Here is a 21,938-nt window from a genome sequence, read left to right as displayed (position 1 = left end):
TTAACACTCCTTTAAATTCATCTACAACTTTATCCCTGGCCTGTCTGGTGACTTCCTTGGGCTTCATCATGCTGTTTGTTCACTAATGTTCTCTAATGTTGTGTTTGTTTGTGTTGTTTTTTTTATTGCTAGAGTCAACTCTAGGAGGACTAGCGGTTGTTTTTAAGAAGCAGTATAAATGTAAACCACTGCCCTTATCAACATCACCTAGTAGCTTTGAACTGAGTGTGTTTGAGCTAGGTCGCTCTCACACAGTGCTCTGTGCTGTGGTTTACAGACCTCCAAAATACAATAAGAACTTCTTAAATGACTTTTATGATCTGTTGGCTGAAATTGTGCCAAAATATGATCATGTCCTTATTATTGGGGGCTTCAATATTCACGTGTGCTGCCCTGACAAGCCAATGGCAAAGGACTTTTTTAAATCTTATTGACTCTTTTGATCCTGTGCAACCTGTGTCTGTGCCTACACAAAAATATGGGCACACGTTGGATCTTGTTTTAACTCACAATCTACCTGTCTCTACCTGTAGGCAAGTTAAAGCCAAATTTGAACCCTGGCTGAATGAAGACACCCGTGCTGCCAGAAGAAAGTGTAGGAGAGCTGAACGCAAATGGAAGAAGGATCAATTTCAGGTGTCATACCAAATATTACAAAACTACTGGAATTCCTATCAGAAGACTGTAAAAGATGCTAAGAGGAAACATTTCGCTGCTATTATTCAGTCAAATTGTCGTAAGCCTCACATCTTATTTAAGACTATTGACAGGGTCCTTCATGCTCCACAGACTGTTGGTGTCGAGTCCTCTCAGGAAATTTGTGAAAACTTCCTACACTTCTTTATTGATAAAGTGCTATCTGTCAAAGCGCAGATTCCCAGTCCATTATCGACCCTTCTATCCCTGTCCCTAGCTCTGCTGTCTTTGACAGGTTTGAGCCAGTTTCTTTGCTCTGCCTGCAGGAGTTGGTTTCTCGCCTGAAGCCCTCAGGTTCCCCTTATGATGCTCTTCGTCATCAATTGTTCAAAGAGGTTTTTCTAACTATAGCGCTAGTTGTACAATCCATTGTAAATAGCAGTCTTTCCTCTGGTGTTGTACCTGTCAATCTTAAACATGCAGTGATTCAGCCTCTACTCAAGAAACCTGCTCTTGATCCTGATATTATTGCGAATTACAGACCTATTTCCAAACTGAATTTATAACACAAATTCTCGAAAAGGTAGTTTACAAGCAATTAATGTCCTTTTTAGAAGAACGCGGTATTTTAGAAGTTTTCCAGTCTGGTTTTAAAGCTCTACATAGTACCGAATCTGCCCTTTTAAGAGTTTTTAATGATGTGTTTTTAGCAACTGACTCAGGTGACTGTGTTATTATCGTGCTTTTAGATTTAACTGCTGCAGGGTGTACACCTCACCCCTGGCGTCGTTTTCCCACCTCTCAATTTTAAATACACGTAGACATTGAGGGCTAGCAGGAGGGACTATGCGCTTACCTGCTGCTCTCTGGCAGGTAGCTCCAAGCCCTCCTGGGTTTTAAATGCACCTTAGAACACACATGCATCAACACTACAATGAGCGGGTGGAGGGAGGTTTGGAGTCTTCTCTCACCCCCATTCTCTGCGGCCTGCTGGAGCGGGGGGGCTAGGAGGAGGAGTTGGCCGTCCGACTGCGGTCTGGAGTGTGGGGCCTCCCTGCTGCTGCGGAGTCGGGGCGGTCTGCCTCTCCCCACCGCAGGGAAAAGGGTAACACCACCTGGGTCTGGGTGCAGTTCCCCCCTCCAGGGGCAAGGGTACCTAGACCCGGTTTGTAGAGTACGCTTGGGGAGTGTGATTGTGTGTACAGCGTCTCTATATGTCTGTCTCCACGTTGGTTGAGTGTGGAGTAAGTGCATATGAGAGCATGAGGGGGGGAATGGATGTTTGTATCTGTGTGTGCCTGTATGTCTGTGTCTATATGTCAGGTTGGGTGTCAGACGCCACCTCTCTGGGGACATCTCAGGCCCTCCAAGGTTTGGAGGCCTATCTCCCCCCACCACCACTTCCCCTGCCAGTGGCGGACTCCCTCAGACATCGGTGCGTTGGTGGTTCTTTGTGTCTGGGGGTGGGCGTCCAGGTACACACCGGCTCACTCCTTGGCGGCCGCTTATCGGGGCCTGGAGCCTGGGGCTCGCTCGGGCCACTTCGGAGGTGGGGTGCCCCCGGCCTCTCGGCCTGGGGTTCGGTCACTCAGGCACAGCTGGCTGTGAGTTTTGATCACCTCCATATCTGCTTCATGCCCTGGAGGACGGGGCTGTGGCCCCCCCACACCCTCTAGCAGATCATTACATGAAGGAACCTTTTAAAAAAACAAGCGCGTCCATGCTCACAGGTGTACACACGGGTGATCACACCCACAAACTACACCCTTTTTGGCTCCTACCTCAAAGCACACTGTGTTCTGTTGATCTTATGTGCTGCACAATAATGTTTAATATTTAGTATTTACTGTCATATTCCCATATATCATTGTGATGTTGTTTATTCTATTACTCTTGTTCTCTTCTGCTTGTTTTCTTTTTTCTTTCTCAACAGGTGATCCAGGTGATTGATATATGCATTTTTTTTCTTCTTTTTTTTTTTTTGCTCATTCTGTTGGTTTTTGTCTTTTGCCCTTCTCCCCCGTCCCTCTTCTCAGCTGTTTCTCTTTCCCTCTTTCTTTCTCCCCTTCTTTCCTCCAGTCAAGTCTGTCCCGTATTCAGCAAGTGAAAATAAAATAAACAATAAAAGGTGAATCAAATGGAGAAAAAAAAAAAAAAAAAAAAAAGATTTAACTGCTGCTTTTGATACAGTGGATCATAATATTTTAATTTCCCGTTTAGAGCAGTTGGTGGGTGTTAGGAGTACCGCACTGCAGTGGTTCAGATCCTATTTGGAAGAGCGAACTTTCTCTGTGAACTCGGTGAGTTTGTATCCTCTGCTGCTTCTCTTCAGTGTGGGGTCCCACAGGGTTCAGTTTTAGGCCCGCTTCTTTTTTCCCTATATCTCCTACCCCTTGGGTCTATTTTCAGGAAACATGGGATTTCTTTCCACTGTTATGCTGATGACTTCCAGATTTATTTCCCACTTAAAAAGATAAATGGCTTCTCAGTAGACCCGCTGCTCAGATGCCTTGATGAAATAAGTGCCTGGATGACTTTGAACTTTTTACATTTTAATGAGCAGAAAACAGAAGTGATGGTTTTTGGTGGCACTTCTGAGGCCACTACTACAAATCTTGGTTTGCTGGCACAGTTTGTTAAACCAGTCATCACTAATCTGGGAGTTAAAATGCAGGCAGATCTTCAACTTGAAAGCCAGGTCAGAGCTGTTGTAAGATTTTTTTTCATTTGAGGCAATCAGCCAAAATAAAGCCCATCTTATCGAAACAGCTTTTTGAGACAGTAATCCATGCCTTTGTTACATCTAGGCTGGATTATTGTCACGCACTTTACTGTGGGGTTAGTGATGCGTCCATTAGGCGCCTGCAGGTTGTGCAAAATGTTGCAGCACGTCTTTTAACTGGAACAAAAAAGTTTGAGCACATTACCCCCATTTTAATTTCATTCCACTGGCTACCTGTACATTTTAGGATTGTTTTTAAAATTCTCTTATTTGTTTTTAAATCTCTTAATGGCTTGCCCCCCCCTACCTCTCGGAGCTACTACAACCATATACACCTGCCCGTTCCCTTAGGTCCGCCAATCAGCAGCTCCTTTAGGTACTGAAACTAAGTATAAATTTAAAGGTGATCGTGCTCTTGCTGTAGCTGCTCCAAAGTTGTGGAATGATCTGCCCTTGCACGTTAGGCAGGCCTCTTCTCTTTCTGAGTTTTCTTAAAACATATTTATTCGCTGAAACCTTTGGCACTGATTAAAGGGATTGACTCAATTTGTTTTAACATGTTTTCATTTATTTTAGTTATTTAATCTATTTAATCTTATTTTTATTCACTTTACTTATGCTATTTGCATGTACAGCACTTTGTGAACTCTGGTTTTATGTTAAAGTGCTTTATAAATCATGGCAGTATGGTAATGTTCTCTACCAAACCACCAAGGTCTTCACAGAGCAGGTGTATTTATAATGAGACTAAATTACACACAGGTGAACTCTATTATCTAATTTGGTGACTTCTGAAGGCAACTGATTGCACTGGGTTTTATTTAGATGTATCAAAGTACAGGCGGCTGAATATAAATGCACACTTTTCAGATTTTGATTTGCTTAAAATTTAGAAAACCCATGTATCATTTTTGTACCTCTTCACAATCATGTGCTACTTTGTGTTGGTCTATCACAGAAAATCTCAACAAACATTTAAGTTTGTGCCTGTGACAAAATGTGTAAAAGCTCAAGGGGTATAAATACTTTTAAGGCACGTACAAAGATTCAGTAGCAGGAGAGCCACTTCCACTACCCATTTTATAAAAACACACTGTGCCTCATGCAGGGATATGCCAAGTGTTTAGCCAACAGTTCATTAAGAATCACTAAAGAATTTTTTTCCAAAAAAAAAAAAAAATAATAACTATTTTGTCTATCAAACTGTTCTTTGGTATTTTTCACATAAAACAACATGAAATGGGAACAAATCACATATTTACATCAGGCTGCTAGTAAGTAAATGACTAAAGATACAATTTTTAAAAAATGGTTCTCTGTGAAGTCGTCTCTCACGTAGGAAACACTTGTTCACCCTTTGAGTTAGGCTAGTTGTGGTGTTTGAATGACTCACAAGTCAGCGTTTTCTTAAGTGGCTTAAGAAACATGTTTCTCTGAAAACGGTCGGGTACAAGGACTGGAGTGAAAATGAGTTTATAAAAGCAGCCTATGTCCCTCCAGAAGCCTGGAGAACTAATGCTCAAGAGCACTGCTCTTAGCCCACGACTGAAAAGAGGCAGTGGTCTACGACACCGGCAGTAAGTACACAACGACTAATCTGCAAAACTGAAAGTGTGTGAAAGAGAGAAGAGTGAAAACAAACTACAGTTCCTTTTAATTTTATTACAAAAACAAAAACAGGATTTTCAGAATTAACAGTACAACATATCTACTCAGACTGACCAAAAAAAAAAAAAAAAAAAAAAAAAAGGGGACAGAGAGGAGGATAAGTGCGAGGGTGAAGTGTGTCTGTGTCCAAATCTATTTATAAATCCCACTTTAAAAAAAAAGATAAAATAATTAGAAAACATGCATCTGCCCCCTCCCATCCCTAAAAAATAAAGGACATTTTCCCCCATCTTATTACCACAATTTAACAAACATTGACAAAAATAAGAGGGGAAAAAAAGTGGACACGGTGGGGAAGATGAGAGGAAAAAAAAAAATCAGATTTCTCAGTTTATATAAAACACTTGGCAGAGGAGATGTCAAGTCTTTATTTATTATCCAGTAGTTAAGAAACTCAGCTTTCTTTAACAGAAAATAAACAATGCTTGCAATAAAAACCCATTTAACCACACTCGCACGCACTCGCAGACACACAGACACACACACACACACACAGACAATAAACCCGGATGGATGGATGAACGAAGGTGGGAAAACGAAGGTAATGAATGAAGTGTGGCTGTCCTGCTGGTTCTGCAACATGACACTTCACCGACAACAACTAAAAAATAAAAAATAAACAAAGGGGGCGGTGTCTACGTCTATGTACACGGTGTGTGTCTGAGCGCAGGTGTGTGTCTGTGTGAAGTGTAGGGAGCCGGCCGTGGTGGGAGGGAGGGTCAGGTTTGGCAGTATGAATGGATGTTTGGGACGTTTAGTGCCGTCGCTTCTTCTTGCTCGGCGGGGCTGATGGCCGCACCTTCCTCTTCCTGTTGGAGGTGTCCTCGTCCTCATAGTGGCTCTCTCTGTCAGCTGCAGGGGAGGAAACAGAAACAACCATGAAACAGCCCTGTGCTGTGATCAACCCTCGTGGCTGATACTGCAGATTCCTCCACCACATCCCAACATGTGCGTTCAGAGATGCTCGTCTGCATAACGTCTGCAGCCTTCAAGCAGTCTGTGATCAACAAGGCAGTTTCTCTCAGAGAACTGCCGCTCACTGGATATTTTCTCTTTTATTTTTTTATATAATTCTCTGTAAACTCCAGAGATATTTACGTGGGAAACAACAAACACTTTTAAACACATTTTAATCACTTTTCTTCCTCATTCTGATGCTCAGTCTGAATTTCGGCAGGTAGTGTTCACGCCTGATTGCATCGAGTTGCTGCCATGCGATTAACAGAAATATTTAAGTAGCCAATGGCCAACTAAAAAGGTGTGACTATTGAAGTGAGTTAACAGCCATATTTAAATCTGTGATTCCTGAAGAGACCGTTTGTATTTAGTCACATGACAGTTAGGTGCTGCAGATGTGAAAAGTTTGCTTTTAGATGAGTACTGTGGGGTTTGTGTGCATTTGGTGCCCTCTAGTGGCTGATGCCAGGTTTATTTTGAGTATGTGGACACTGACAGCGAGCCCTGAACGCTCTTCAAGTGCAAGTTTTGAAAAACCAGAGTCTACAAATACAAACCTTTCCTGGCTTCTTCCTCCAGTTCATCCCAGTCTTTCCCGCTCTCCTCCTCACTGCCCAGTGACGCGCTGTAATCTGTATCACACACCCAAAAAAAGAAAATCTGGTTCATCAGTGTGTACAAGTGTGAGTTCAAGGCAAAGAGCTGTTCGGGTACAAATCATTTTCTCAAGCTTTTATTGATCTTTTCATTCATCAGAGGTTCAAACTGGCCCATGGAAATCATACCAGAGTCCTCCGTCTCTGAGCTGTAATCCTCATCACTGTCTTCCTCTTCCTCTTCTTCTTCATCTGCAGATGGGTTGAACGTCTCATCCTCCATTTCTGACTCTGAATCTTCCTCGCCGCCGCTTCCCTGAGGCAAAACATGGCACGCAGAGAGGCATGTAATCACAAAACTAGCCGCTATTTTATTCTCAGCACTGTGTTACGACGTGAAAGGAGTTCTTGAAAGGAAAAACTGGGAACATGGACCATTTTAAAACTGTAAATGTCTGCTTAGGTTATGAAACCATGAACTCACCTCGCTCTCTGGATCCAAGAAAGACCAGCCCCCCTGCTCGAAGAACCCCTCTGGGTCGTCAACGATGGTCTTCATGATCTTGGTCCAGTTCAGAGACTGGACGCCCTCTGTGTACTTGATGTCACAAGAGCTAAAAAGGAGAAAACGGAGAAGAGAAAAAAGTATTAATAAGTCATCTGAGATATTTTTTTAGATGCATTAAAAATTAAGTCACTGATTAAATTGACTGGCCTTACTTGAGCCACTCTTTGATAGGGTCAAGAGAGTTCACGGGCACAGCGTTGATCATGGTGACCTTCTTGTTGTAGTCCTTGTAAACGATGACCACGTCAAAGTTCTTCAGGTGGAACTGCACGCGCTCAAAGTGAACCAGCTCCACCTCGTCTAGAGTAACTACAAACGGCGGCTGCAGACGGAGGAGACAGATTTTTAACAGACTGAACTGCCGGCAGGTCACTGCACACATTTCAGCTTTCTTCTTCACAGATTAAACCTTTGAACTGTCTGCAGCTCAGTGCCAGCTGCTCACTCACCCATTCAGTAACATTGACAAGAGAACTGGACGTGGGTTGTAGCAGGCAGGTACTCCTGTAGGGGGCGCCCTGGAACCTGTAAACAAAAGAAGCATGGGCCACGAGCTCACAGGGGTGTCCACATTGTCCTCGCACGTTTGCGTTCCCGGCGGCCTCGTTTACTCACCCCAGGTCTCTGAAGGGCACCTCGAACTCCAACTCCTCTTTAGTCAACGTCTCCACCTTCTCGATGAAGTTCTTGAAGGCCGACTTGAGCTTGTGCCTCATCTCCCGCTCCATCTGCTCGGCGTACAGGTCGTCTCGGTCGTGCATGTGTTGGTGTTTGCCCAAGTCTGTGGTGATCTCGCCCACCTCTGTGTAGAACTGGACGTCCGTGTGGCGTCTCTTACCAAACATGATGGCGTTCTGGAGAGAAACGCAACAGTTTTTAGACCATTTTCAGAATATTTAAAGGGAATCGCATAAATACAATGAGAGACAGATGATGAGTGAATACACTGAAGAGTTATAGATCACTGAGACACTTATTTAGAGTTAACATGAAGCTCCACCCAGCAGAGTGCTCAAGGTTATGAAGGGGAATGTGGGGGTGGAGTCCCCTAACCCTGCTCAGATGAAAGGGAACAAGCCCGCCTTCAGCTACTCTGAACCAAAAGTAGCTGAAGGCGGGTGGGGGGGGGGGGGGGTCACCAACCGGTGTCTAGGCCTGTGCGACTGTGCCTAATACAATAAAAGATCAATTAAGCGCAATCTCAAAAATGGCAGACTTTTACAAGCCTCTTTTTTATTGCAATGTGTTAAGTTTCTGCAAAGTACTGCAACTTAAGAAAATATCAGCAAATAAAAGTAAATAAATAAATAAATAAATAATGCTGCAAAAGCTCACAAAACACACATTTCTATGTTGAAGAACCATGTGTGTTTCAATCGCATTAGTCATAAATGACTGTAGATGCATGTTTGCCCTCAGTAGTTCACCACAGCTGTTCCATCTTTTTACTGTATCCATCTAAATCACTTCAGTTCTCTTTTGTTTGGAATTTTTTGGGGAGCTTTGCCAACATTTTGTTTTCAGTTTTTGTTGTGCTCTGCATGTTTTTTGCAGTGTGTTTACCCTCTTAGGGCCACCATAGTTACTGCAGGTCTCAAAAAGTTAAACTCCTTCATAAGAGGTGAAATTAACATCAGCAACACTCCCACAGGGCTCAAATCTGGGACTCTCCACCATTTGACCCTAAACTGAAGAAGCTTCTCTGATGAGAGCTGAAATGTCTTCAAGCAACTTAAGTTCAGACGCTTTTCTTTCCAAGCTCCTTAGATCAACAACTAACCTGACACTGTAAACCATTTTATTTTTCATCACAGCTCAACTCTAAGCTCTGATGATATTACATCACTGAGCGTTTGGGTTTGTAATATTGATTTTACACAAATATACTTATATATACACACACAATGTTAAAATAAATTAAGGGAGCACATGACCATCACAGTGTGGAACAAAGTCTGTGAAAGTTCAGTCTGTCGAGTGAGGAAGCAGAGAGCGCTGTCAATACACTTCAGTTGCTTTGCTGCAAATCAAACTGACAGGAGAGGAAAACAGACCTCCTAGCATAGTTGTTGCTACAGTCTCGTGCTGCCATCAGTGATAAGGACACAAACAAACACTAAAGAAAACTCAGTCAGCAGGTCTGAGCAGAGAGCTCTGTGGACACCTGCTGCCCCTGTGATGATCGAGCGTTGCCCTAACCACAGATGAAAGTGAAGTCTCCAGATATTTTAAGGGTGTATTTTTGAATAAGCATACCTTGAGGTGGAAGTGCAGTACGATGATCATCTCACCGTCACACGGCTGGAAGATGGCGTGTTTGATGTTGTTGTAAAGAATGTCCACTTTGTCACCTCGGACCGACGTGAAACGGAAACCTGCACAGGGGAAGGAGGGGAGGGGGAGAGAGAGAGATTCCCAGTTTTAACGACAACATTTTTGAGATTTGGGCATCCTCGTTTCCCAGCATTCCCACTGACTTCTGTCCTCACCATTAGTATGAGCCTCCAGCGAGCCCTGCATCCTCTTCTGTGCGATGTTGGGTCTGATGTAGAGGTCTTTGAGTTTGGGGTTGCTGCGGTTGAGGTTGATGACCAGCGAGTCTTGCTTGACGATGCCCTCCTTCTCCTTCTCTTCGGCCTCTCGTGTTTTGTAGCGCTTCTGCACCTCCTTGATGATGCGGAAGGCGTTCTGCAGGTTGGTGGAGGGCACCGATGTGTCGCCGGGAGCCTTCAGGTTGGACGCCCGGTACGTGCTGAGAGGCGAGCGAGGGAAAGAAAAGGATTATTGGAACATCTGCTCCTTCAAACACTGCAGCACAACAAACACACACAGTGACTTGGCCAATGTGTGAGCAGAGAAATCTACACACATGCTGATAGAAAGAGCTGGACAGACTCACATTTCTTTGACGAATGTGGCTTCAGGGTTGGGGAAGATGTTTCCCTCCTGTCGGCCCAGTGAGCTGCCAGGGACGTAGAAGTTGATCCTCAGGTAGGTGTAGTCTCCTTCTACAGACATACTGATGTTCTAAAAAGGCACAAACGCAAGAAAAATGTCTGTAATTAAAACCAAAAAGGTAACACAGACTCTTGGTGTACCTAAGTGCAACTGGTTTGGATGTAGTTGTGGTAGACCCCCCCCATAGAAGGCATAAGCTAAGAGTACCTTGATGGTGGCGATGTGAAATGGTGTGGCGATGCCAAAGACAGGCATGACGACAGTCTCATACTTCTTGTCGATGAAGATCTTCATGTCCCGGATGTCCTTTTCTCTGGGCATCTGAGACACGTTCTTATAGGAGACGTTAGATTTCCTGGCCCTGAGAGGAAGCAGAGTGGAGTCGCTTAATCAGGAGAAACTTAATTAAAAGTCAGAATTTACAGTTCTGCTGCCAACTTCTCTGTCCTGGGTTTATTTATTTAAAAAAAAAGAAAAAGAACACAAATCTAGGCACTTAAAGTTTCTTGTGTGGCGTGCAAAAAACAAATATAGCTAAACACCCCACACATCTTTTCGCTCACACTCAGCTGATGCCGACATCGATCAAAGCAGCAATGAGACAGCCTGTCGCGCATCACTTCAGAGCAGTTCATAACACGTCCTGCACAAAAGCGGACCGGCACGTTGTAAAAGGCACAACTTTTATTTTGATGGCAAAAGGGTCCCACTTCCTGCTTGTTTTGCACTTTAGTTTCACTGAAGCTTGAAGAGTAACAAATCAGACTGCAGGCTTTTGTGACTTTGCTCTTATTCACACGATCCAATTCAGACACCAAAAAGGTCCACAGGTTATTAGTGTCACACAGGACCAAAGTCTTTTACTACTGCCCCTGCTGGCCTTTAAACACTTTTCCCTAAAGGTTTCCACTTTTCAGCTCAAAACTCCAGCTTTTACTTCATCTGAAGGCAGGAGCCTTCAGCTCAAACTTAAGGAGGTCCAGTTAGAAAAGTAAAATTAAGACGGGTTCAACACTATTTATTATTAATTATCACAATGACCTCGAGGGTCTGCCGATATATATTTATTCCCATATATTTATTAGTTTCAGGTTGGCCATTCTTGTATTTTGCTCGTTTGTGTTGTTGTGTTTGCACATCTCTGTTGCTTGTGGGGCTCGCACACAAGAATTTCACTCGCATGTGCTGTGCCAGTGTGCCTGCACATGTGATGTGACAATAAAAGTGATTTGATTTGATAATAAAATATTTATCATTTCAAGTTAAATAAAGTTTACATTAAAAAATAAATTTACGTCATTTGAAAAAAAAAAAAAAAAAAAAGGTCTAGTTTGAGTTTCTTTCACGCGTAAACCATCTCAGCTTCACAACTTCTTCCGCCCGTTTCCTCGATTTATCGCGCCTCCTTGCAGAGTTTTCTGTTTTCGCAAATGCTCTGAATAAACGATTTGATTGGTTGAGCAGCATCGGGTGGGATGAGTTACAATGTAAGTGATTGGTCTGTGCGTTTCCTCTGTACAGACCAGACCAGTCTGAGTCCAGATCTGGACTGCGCTACACCTACTGGTGACCTACAACCTACAACAAGCATTTGCGTGGTTGAGCACTACATTGACCCACTCTAGTTTAACCGGAGTGGATCTCTTTAACACATTCATGCCGTTTCTTCACCTGATAGCTTCAGTTCATTATGGATGGTGAGAGTACCGACTCACTTCTGGATCTGCTGCTCTCCTTTCTGCTCCGTCAGACGGCGCTTCGCTTCTTCATTCAAGTGATTGGCCAACTCCTTCTGGTGAGCCCGCCTCTTCTCCTCCGCCGTCATCTCGTTCTAAGTTTGACAAAAGACACAACTAAGTGACCACACGGAGACACCAGGACCACGTTTTGTTTTAAAAACTATTTTTAAAAAAATAAGGTGGAAAAACACAACACACATGCAGAGAACAGATGTGTTAAAGCTTTGGATGGACAACAAACAGAAACAAACACAAAAGTGTCACTCAAATAAAAATAACAACTTCATTCCCATCAGCAAAGGTATTTTTGAGACTAAACCAGTTCAGCTGATGAGATTTTAGGAAAAAACAATGAATACTTACCTTCCCAAGTAGCTGATAGAGTACAAAGACATTCACACTCTTAGTTATCAAAACTCCGTCAAGGCGGCAAAAATCACAAAAAAACCCACCAGTCACACACTGAGCGACGCACGCGCCCGCACTTACCCTGGTTCTGTCAGCGAGCAGAGCGGCGCTGCGCGCGCCTTTCCCCAGCAGCTCCTCTGCGTCGTCGACCTCTTCCTCCTCATCCTCTTCGTCATCATTCTAAAAGAAGCGAAAACAACGTTCACTTCCTGCTCTCCGTCTTATTTAAATCAGATTCACAAGAAATCCACCACACTAACACTTAAAACGTAGATGGTGAAAGAAAAGGTGAAGCACCACAGAAAGCATCTGTAACCATGTAAATGTCAAACATATCTATGAAAAGTCGAGAGCTGCATCTCAGGTGCTGCTGCTGAGTATGCACAATATACAAACTATGAATATGAAAGGATAAAACCCTAACATCTGGATGGCACATCAGCATTTCCCCACTTCACTCTGCTAAACTGCCCAGGTGTATTTTGTCCTTGTTTTAGCATTTTTCACACACTTTTGAACCCCTCCCTCTTATTTTGAAAGTCCAGTTGCTGCTCCTTCCCACGTTCCCTGCAACAAAGAAATCCTCTGCAAGCCTCACGGTCTCCTTTAACAACAACCTGCAGCATGTATATGTTGCTCTACCACGAAGCTCTCAAAGGGGCAACAAACTGCATTTCCAGAACTGGAGTCCACACACAACAACAAACTGACCAGAGTGAAAGCTCAGCACTGACAAATTAAATATCACATATGCTGTTTATAAACTGAAAGCAGGGCTGTACTACAGGCATCACCAACCCAATCACACACGTACAGTGCTTTTAAAGTGCACCGGGAGTGTCCAAACACTTTCCAAAAGTACCGTATTTATTAATGGGGAAGAAAAACCCCACTTCGTTTTCAGTAACACAAGAACTGTCATGATGGCGATCACTTGTTTTCAAGCCTAAACACAATAAATCTACTTTTTCGCTCAAATGTGGAGAATAAAATAATAACGACAAAGCGGTCAGCAATACGTGAAACTTCAGTGAAGCTGCTGAACATCAGCGTCTCAGGCTCATGTTAAATGTGAGTTACTATTTTGTGTATTGTAAGTCTTATTCTTATTTTGGTTGCAACATGGATCAGATGGTGCTGCCACCATGAGGTGAACAGAGAAATTACACTATATTAAAATCTGTGGTGGCAAGCCATAAATATATGGCTTAATAAATAATACACAGGCAGGAGTATCATTCAGTCAACCACCAGAGCCACAGCAACCCTAAGAGGTGTGGCCCAAACACCTCTGTCCATATAATACGTGATTATAAATGTATAAGGACGTAAATACTCCTCTTCAGCTCCTGACTCTTATAGAAAGCGGACACAGTGACCACGCACCTTTAGGAAGATTCCCACGTTTTTGATCTTTTTCTTCACCGGTGTGAGGACTGTGGCGGCCTCCTCCTGTGATACACACACACACCAGGACATCAAAAAGACTGACCGTCATGCTTCAGCATCAGCATGAAGACAGCAACTTAACCAGATGCACACGTATGTGTTTAACAGTGTGTACAGACCAGTCATTACTGTTTTTTTAAATTAACATTTATATTTTTGTTGCTTGTCTGACAAAGTCATTTGCTGGGATCTACTCCAACAGGGCTGCTTACCTCATTGATCTGTATAGTGTCACCAAGAAACAAGGCGTACTTCTTCTGCTCTTCTTTCTTCGCATCTTTATTCACCAAGTCAGAAAAACCCAAGCTGACGCTGAGCACTATCCCTGAAGGACACAACGTCTCCTTTAAGAAACTTTCACTAATGCATAAAACCACCTGTGTGCTTAACACAGTCGACAGTCTCACCTCTTTTTAGTCTGTACTGATTTTTGGCGTTCAAAACCAGCGACCCTTCTCTGAACTCGATCCCCATCGCAAAACTACAACAAGGAAACAGACATAAGTGTTCTGAATTTGAGGACGTCCGAGAGAAGAAAGCCCCTGTGGGTACTTACCCGAGGTTTTTGGTCAGCTTCTGCGCGAGCTCCGGCTTCTCTTTCTTCACGTACTCCATGACTGCATTGTATGCGTCACAGATTTTGACTCCTGTGGAGGACATGCAGGAGGTTTACACACAGACAGCACTGACACACTTCCCTCCTGCAGCCTAAAACTCATTAACAAGTTACAGTTCAGGTTCAGTGAAAATGTAAAATATGTGATACTGATTTTCATAATGCAAGACAGCCTGATTTTTTTTTTTTTTTTAAACAAAAGCACAGCTCCCACCAAAGAGCCAGCGCTAAACCGATGTCTGACCTTTGACCTTGAAGCATTGCATACGCATTTCTCTGACCTTTGGCGCTGTCAATGAAGGTTAATAAATACCCTCATCCAGTGTTAGCAACTTGAGCTGTTATATGCAAAACTTGAACATCTTAGACTGTGAGCACTAGACTGCTAACAAACAAATCGACCAATGGAACAGATCACATCCCTCCAAGAAGCAGCAATGAGCATTTTTTTAAAGATGCTACTCAGGTGACCTGAGTTTTCGCATTCGCACAAAGACTTTATTCCCAGTGCTTCAAACTACGAAGCCCTGCACTGCGCAAAGATTACAGAACAGAGCACAAACCAGCTCGCTCCCAGTTATTCCACTGCCATTCTCCTAAACTCACCGTGCTTGAGCTCCTTGAGCAGCTCCTCTTCCACCTGCAGCAGGAAGTTGTAGTTGTCCTGCATCTCCTGAGAGGGGTCCACCATGAGTGTGCGCACCAGGTTGGAGCAGTACGACTTGTAGCGGATCCCCATGGCACACGTGATGGCACCAAAGTGCATGTGGTTCTTATCGCTGCGCAGAGAGGGAACGATAGAGGGTCATTGATAACTGGTCTCTGCTCCTCATCTTGTCCTGTTGACTGAATCTATCATCTGTGAGCTGTACTTAGGCAGCATTTAATAAATCCTAGTGTTTTCCTACCCGATTTAAAACAAACAAAATGTTCAAGAGCAGCTCAGTATTTTAGGGAATATGCTGCTTTGTTTCTGAGTTTAGAGAGGATTAGCACAACTCATCTATCTGGGTGCTAAACAGGTGTGTCGCCAGGTATGTTAGCTCTGCACTGAGATCCACCTGAAAGCATCTCTGAAGCTCATTAACACTCGAATACTTTAATTCACATCAAAGATTAAACCGTAAAAAACATTAAGCTGTGGCTAAAGACTCATAAATCTACTCATCTAATGCTGCACTACATGTTTCCCATAAAATGTAAACTTTTTTTTTTATATTAAAGGCTGCTGGATCCTGATTTTGGATTTCTTTAAGTTTTTACTCCTTGAAAATCAACTAGGACCAACCCTGAAGCTCTTGTGAACGTGAATCTTAAAGAGCTTTGTTTAAAAAATTAATTTTAAAAAACAAAACAATAAATTAATACATTTCCAGCACTACCAAAACCAATTTATTTAATTGTGACAAAACCAGCTGCAAATGCCTCCTGGCTTTAAGTGAGACTGGACCTGCACACACCTGACCACGCTGAACTTGAGACTGTAGTTCCCACCGCTCTGGATGATGGGAGGATAACACATTTCCACGGTGGACGGATCCGCACCACCCAGGTACTTCTTTTCCTCGATGGCCTTCTCCACCGACTCCGCCAGCTTGCTGTGACGCACTTTCTGTTGGAGAGGATCAAAAGACACAAATAAAGACGTGTGGCGGCTGCTCCAGTATTAGTTACACCTTCAGGGACAGAGTCTCCAAAACTAATCTGAGAGTGTTTGTGCGTTATTACAAACTGTGCTACACTGGACCTTCATAATCTACAGATATACTGATGACCGAAAAGTGATGCAAACGCTATGATATGACATGGATAAATTGTGTCTTAAGCTGTTCTAAGCACTGAAAGCAGACAGCAACACACAGCTTGAAAACACAAAATGACACCAAGTCCAGCTGCTCCTCCCCCCTCACCTCATCAGCATCAACAATCTCCATCACGCGCTCCTTGAAAAACTTTGAGTAAACCTCGCTGGTAATGGCTGCCGCTTTCTTCATCAGGGCCAGCTCTCCGTCTTCCTTCACCGCCATCGTGTAGGCGACCACAGCACTGATGTCCACCTGCAGACAGAAGCAGAGTACATCTGATCACGACTGAAACGGGAGCGTAACATTCGCAGAGCTGGCCGATGTGTTTGGATTGCGCCTCACCTTCTCCAGTCCCTCAGCAGAGAGCGTGTCATTCCAGCTCTTCATGTACTCTCCTGGGAATTTGTCTTTGCTGAACACACCCACCGTCTTGCCCTCTTTGCTACCTCTGATCGCCTCGATCATCTTGTCAAAGTTGGCCTTGTTGCTCTCGTTCTGAAAAACAAGTAATACACTAATAAAAGGATGAAAGGAAAAAGAAAATCATTTTTAGCACACTCCGCCTTCCCCTCCTCCAAGGCTGTTCGATTCATAACCTTTTAAATCCCACACAAGGCATGTGTTGACCACCGACGAGGTAGAACACAGGCGCTAATGTTCCTGTTTAACGTTCAGCACATTCACAGAAACTTTGATTCCTGCCAATCCCAACACAGTGCTCTCTGCAAGAAACCTGCCTCTCCCGTCTCCACCCGAGTGCAAAACCATCACATCTGAGTCATCCTTCTCTCCACACGACCATCTCCTCTGTGCCGGCTACATCTGGTGTGGTCTCTCGTCTCCAGCTACAGCCTGACAATTAACCAGTCCTTTCGTGGAAGTGGCAGCCACGTGCATGAGAAGGATGCAGTTTTTGAAGTATGACTACTCCACCCTCTACAACCCTTGCTTTTCTCTGCAGGAGGCCCTCCTGAGCAGTTCGAGCATGCAGGGGGTGTCCAAAGAGGAAGAAGGACGTCAGATAACAGCGTCAACCCAAGATGTTGACGTGACAGTTTGTGCAAAACCTCACTGGACTGCACCTCTTTAGAGCAGTCACAGTGTAGTCAAAGTGCAGAAAAAGGTAGAAGAGGAAAAAGTGCTATATGAAAAAGGCTTGTGCTAAAAAGCTCAAAATAGAAAACTGATACAAGACCAGTCCATCTGCAGGATCACGACCGCTGCCTGAGTCCTGCTCTGCTCCTCTCATGGAGTCTTTTATCACCTATGAGTACGACTCTGTTACAAAATAAACTGCCTTGAAATTACTGCTGTTGTAAATTAAAGCAAGTAATAATAACAACGCACATGCAATGAAACTAGATTTGAAGACGAAGTCAGCAGATACATACGTGGCTAAAAATCTTCACACCCTCCAAACTGAACCAGCTATTAGTTATTATCAATCTCTGGCTCTCTTCTTCCTTTCACCACCAAATATTCATGGCAGAGCGCTGCCCCTCCCTTTGCCTGGTTCTGCCAGAAGTTCTTCCTGTTACAAGGAAGTTTTGCCTTCCCACTGTCGCCAAATGCTTGTCATGCAATTGTTGGGGTTTTCTCTGTAGTACTGCAGGAGCTTTACCTTACAATAAAAATCACTTTGAGATGACAGATGAGAAACAAAACTGCATTGGATTGAACAACATGTGACTTATAAAGAAAAAAAAAAGTCTGAAGAACTCAAACCACAAAAGAGGAAGCTTTCGATTTTTCTCAAGCACTCAATAACAAATCAGATTCCTCTTTTTGGATAAACCTAGCCATTAACAAAAAAAAAAAAAAACACATCACACTCTCTCACCAACTTCCATGTGTGTGTATATATGAGGCGACCTCACGTGCGTTACCTTTTCTCTGGTGAGCAGGGTAATGGGCGGGACACCATTGGCATTCTCGTTGCCTTTAGTTATAGCCACCTGCTTGAGGAAATCCACCTTTTTCTTGCTGGCAAGGAAGATGATTTTGGCGTCACAGAACACCATGATGGTGTCGGTCAACTCATAGCCAAACAGCCACGTCTGAGAAAGAGAAAAAAAAAAAGGGGGGGGGGGGGGGGGGGAAATCCCAGTACAAATTTAAACATGGACTCACTGGAGAAGCTTGAGGGCTGTTTTTTTTTTTTTTTTTTTTTTTTTTGGGGGGGGGGGGGGGGGATTGGGGAGGAGGGAGTAAATTCCTGCATTTGGTGGCGTTTTACTGTTTTGGAGCTAAATAATAATTTTCTACTTGAATAACCCTCAAGGACAGCTGGTTGTAGATGCATATTGCATTTGCTTTTCTGGAGGCACAGGATGCAACAGCTCTGTAAAATGTTTATCTAAGATATAACAGATACAACGTGCTTGAGGACTTTAGGGAACTACAAAAGAGATTTAAGCCACACCCAAGGTCAATTTTGTTAAATTAAGTTTCAAATACTCAATGGCAGCTGAGATTCTTGCAAAAAACAAAAAATAAAAATAACAACTCATTAAAGTCATTTGAATAGCTCAAACTGACTGCAGTCACTCTGCAACAACCATTTCCCTTCCTAAATGCACAGAGAGAAAGGTGTTGCCTTCCTTTCACGTGCTGCTCCACACTTACCTGTATGGCTGTGGATTTGGCATACACAATTTCCTCATCAACCCCCACAGACACCACGATAGCGTCGACTTTGCCAAACTCATCTTCTCCCTTCTGCAAAACACAAACATACACACAGTTTGATGTCACGCATGAGATGATAAAGAGCATATAATGAGGTCCACAGTGAGGTGCTCCTACTCCATCTGGACTTGTTCTTTGGGGAAGTAGTGGCACAACCACACAACTCAAAGCTAATCCAGTTTATCATTCAGGATATCCGGCGATATTATATTAAGTCCCATTAAAGGTGCTTTAGAGGCTTTAAATGGCAGTTCCAATGCACATGAAACAGTTAAGCAGCCTGAGAGCGTGACATGGGGTCAAATATGAGCTGAAAAGTCAGCAACAAGAGCCAGCAGCTCTTAAAATGTACTTCAACCTATGAAAAGAGTGTACTTAAGATTAAAATAATTCACGCAGGAATCTTTAAACAAAGGTGAGAGCGGTAATAAAGAAAGCAGCTCTGGACGTCTTGCACATGTCACCAGGATGCTGGCGTTACTTTCATGCTAACTAGCCAGCTAATGTTAGCATGCAGCCAAGTGCGAAGTGGCAGTAAATGTAAACAAGTGGTGCAGTTAGCCACCTGTCAGGCACATCTATGTGCCTGACGACCGTCACAGCACGGCTTCATCTCAGTTTAAGTGTTAAATCAGAAGTGGCTGGTTTATTACACAGTTAGCCGCTCGGCTAATAAGTTAGCTTGGAGTAAAGTTAACATGCTAGCACGCTAGTTAGCGTGGTGAATGGGGCGATTTTGGTGCGCTAACCAGAGGCAACCAGCCTGCCAGTAGAGACAAGAACAAAACAAAATAAGGGTGGTGCAAAGGTTGGATTCGTGTGTGAAATAAAAAGGAATAAAGGAGCTCAGGTGGCGACCAGTGTTCGCCCTGGTATTGAGCGAGAGACACATCACCGCTCATCCTAACAACAGTGCGCTCGCTCGGGCAAGAAAAACGCGGCTAACTTGTCGCCAGCAGCTGCACTTTTCTCCACTAAAGCACACCGAGCGGACACACGCCTCACATCAACTCCCCCTTTACTATATTTTACCTTCCAGTTACTGTATAGTCTCTTGATCCGGCGGTAGTATGCGTCCTTATCCAGGTTTACCGCCATTGTGAGCGCTCCGTTTCAAACTCCAGCTCCCGGCTTCGCTTCGCAGCAGGCCGGATGAGGATGATGAGCAGTGTCAACTAACAACAACGCACTTTCTTTCCACGCCTGCTGGGCTCCAAATACCACCACGAGATGCTGCTGCTTCCCTTATAATTATACAATAGCGGCCCTCTGAGCTGAGGAGACATGTAAAAACACAGCGCACGCTAACCTTACAGCCCGCTTTCACCTGCTTTAAAACTCGCAAAATTATTAAAATTGTATTTTTTCCCACCTCCTACTCGACACACACGACCACGTACACACCAATCTGTTATAATTAAGTCCACAGCACCCCCCTCCCCTCCAGTCTTTTTTTCCTCCCTCCCCCCTCTGAGACTTCACACATCAGATTTTATAAAACCGTAAAACATAACATAACGCTTCATTATATTTTCACACCAACCGAAACATAATAGAAAAAACAATCGCGTTATTTCACCTCGATTCAATTTTTACTTTCTTATTTTTTATTTATTTTATTTTATTTTAGTATTATTTTTTGTGGCGCATTTCACACATTATCTGCACAACAGCACCCCCTGTCTAGTGTTGACCACGCTGCATTGCCCGCCACCGCGGTTTTCCCGCCACCGTCATCAAACGACTCATTTGACGTAATTCTCGCGATACCAGCAGTGGTTACGTATGGCCCGTGATGCTCTCCCAGTTTAATTGTTTTTCTCTGCAGGGTGATGTTTTATATGACATTCTTTGTCGGGTTTTCATTGACTAAAATTAACGCAGATTTTTATTTAATTTATTAATTTTATATGTTTGTGTGTTTGTGTGCATACATTAATCGTGGGCATGAATATCATGGTACTTTTGGGACATTTTATTATTCGGTAGAACTGTTCTTCTTCCAGGGTGGCATATTGTACAGCATGATTTAATTACCTTCAAAAGAAGAATTGGGTACACAAGTCTGAATTCATTTCGGGGGGTTCTGATTCATACAGTGTGAACAGTATTCATTCAGGCTCAAACGTACAAAAACACACAAATGTTTTAATAAGTGGAGCTGAATGTCTTACGGAGGTCTATAGCTTGTTTTTGTTGACTGAGTAGACCTGGTATTTCCGTTTTGCAGAATAAAGAATTAAAGACGTTAATGAATGTTAATCAACATGTTTCCCTAATAATAATTATTCATTAATAAACCTTATTTTTATTAATATAATAATATTTATAATAACGATAACAATTATATTATTAAAGCTTATCTTTACTGTTATATCACATTCCTCTTGAATTTTTCAATTAATGTTAATGAACATATTTTCCTACTTCAAGAGAACCATCAAATCCACTTTTTATCAAATTAAATATTCTCAAATTTAAAGATCAAATTCAAATTCAAATTTTATTTGTCACGTACAGTCATACACAGTACGATATGTAGTGAAATGCTTGGACAACTGCTCGTGACCTAAAGAAAACAAAAAAGGAAAAGGCTATGAATAAGATAGGAAATAAATATGAAAAATTAAAAAGGGTAAATTTAACTAAGAAGGAATAAAATATAAATTAAGGTTAAAAATGAAATAACTGTACAACACAAATTAGAATGAAGGGTAAATTTAACTGGGAAGAATAAGATAAAATATATAAATTAAAGTTGAAAATAAAATAACTGTACAACAAAATACACAATATAGAACTATATAAGAATGTATGAAGAAATCTAAATATAAATAAATATATACACAATAACAGCAGCTGTACAAGTATTAATCGGAAATGAAGAATATAGTGACCAGTGTTGTGCAAAAAAACAATGTGTGCAAAAACAATGTCCAGAAAGTCCAGTGTGTGTGTAAGAACCATATGTGTGGGTCAGTACTGTGTGGTGGTGTGATTGAGAGACCGTATCACCTGCGGGAAGAAGCTCCTCCTCAGTCTCTCTGTGTTGGTCTTCAGGGAGCGGAATCGCTTTCCGGACCTCAGCAGAGAGAACAGTCTGTTGTTGGGATGGCTGAGGTCCTTCA

General features: G+C 42.9%; 1 protein-coding gene across 2 annotated transcripts; it reads right to left on the bottom strand.

Annotated features, from left to right (window-relative positions):
* Window positions 1-5,356: 5,356 nt before the first annotated feature.
* On the bottom strand, window positions 5,357-20,259 carry supt16h (SPT16 homolog, facilitates chromatin remodeling subunit). Of its 2 annotated transcripts, XM_026162666.1 has the most exons (26): window positions 20,183-20,259; window positions 19,843-20,084; window positions 18,748-18,840; window positions 18,009-18,179; window positions 16,465-16,617; window positions 16,228-16,374; window positions 15,778-15,929; window positions 14,924-15,096; window positions 14,258-14,348; window positions 14,109-14,182; window positions 13,914-14,026; window positions 13,639-13,704; window positions 12,334-12,432; window positions 12,208-12,219; window positions 11,821-11,936; window positions 10,313-10,466; window positions 10,047-10,174; window positions 9,637-9,899; window positions 9,404-9,522; window positions 7,763-8,001; window positions 7,597-7,672; window positions 7,300-7,469; window positions 7,064-7,193; window positions 6,769-6,895; window positions 6,541-6,615; window positions 5,357-5,878 (listed from the first exon to the last, which is right to left on the bottom strand). In XM_026162666.1, the coding sequence occupies exons 2-26, from the start codon at window positions 19,906-19,908 to the stop codon at window positions 5,781-5,783; spliced, it is 3,105 nt and encodes a 1,034-aa protein (XP_026018451.1). In that variant the 5' UTR covers window positions 19,909-20,084; window positions 20,183-20,259; the 3' UTR covers window positions 5,357-5,780. The 2 variants fall into 2 exon arrangements, with proteins under 2 accessions (XP_026018451.1, XP_026018452.1); XM_026162667.1 differs by lacking the exon at window positions 12,208-12,219 and having other exon boundaries at window positions 19,843-20,242.
* Between the last annotated feature and the right edge of the window lie 1,679 nt (window positions 20,260-21,938).

The sequence above is a fragment of the Astatotilapia calliptera genome, chromosome 3 (assembly GCF_900246225.1).
Source record: "Astatotilapia calliptera chromosome 3, fAstCal1.2, whole genome shotgun sequence".
NCBI classification, from domain to species: Eukaryota; Metazoa; Chordata; class Actinopteri; order Cichliformes; family Cichlidae; genus Astatotilapia; species Astatotilapia calliptera.
The sequence above is the reverse complement of the archived record's forward strand: the minus strand, read 5'-3'. Positions and strand labels throughout refer to the sequence as shown.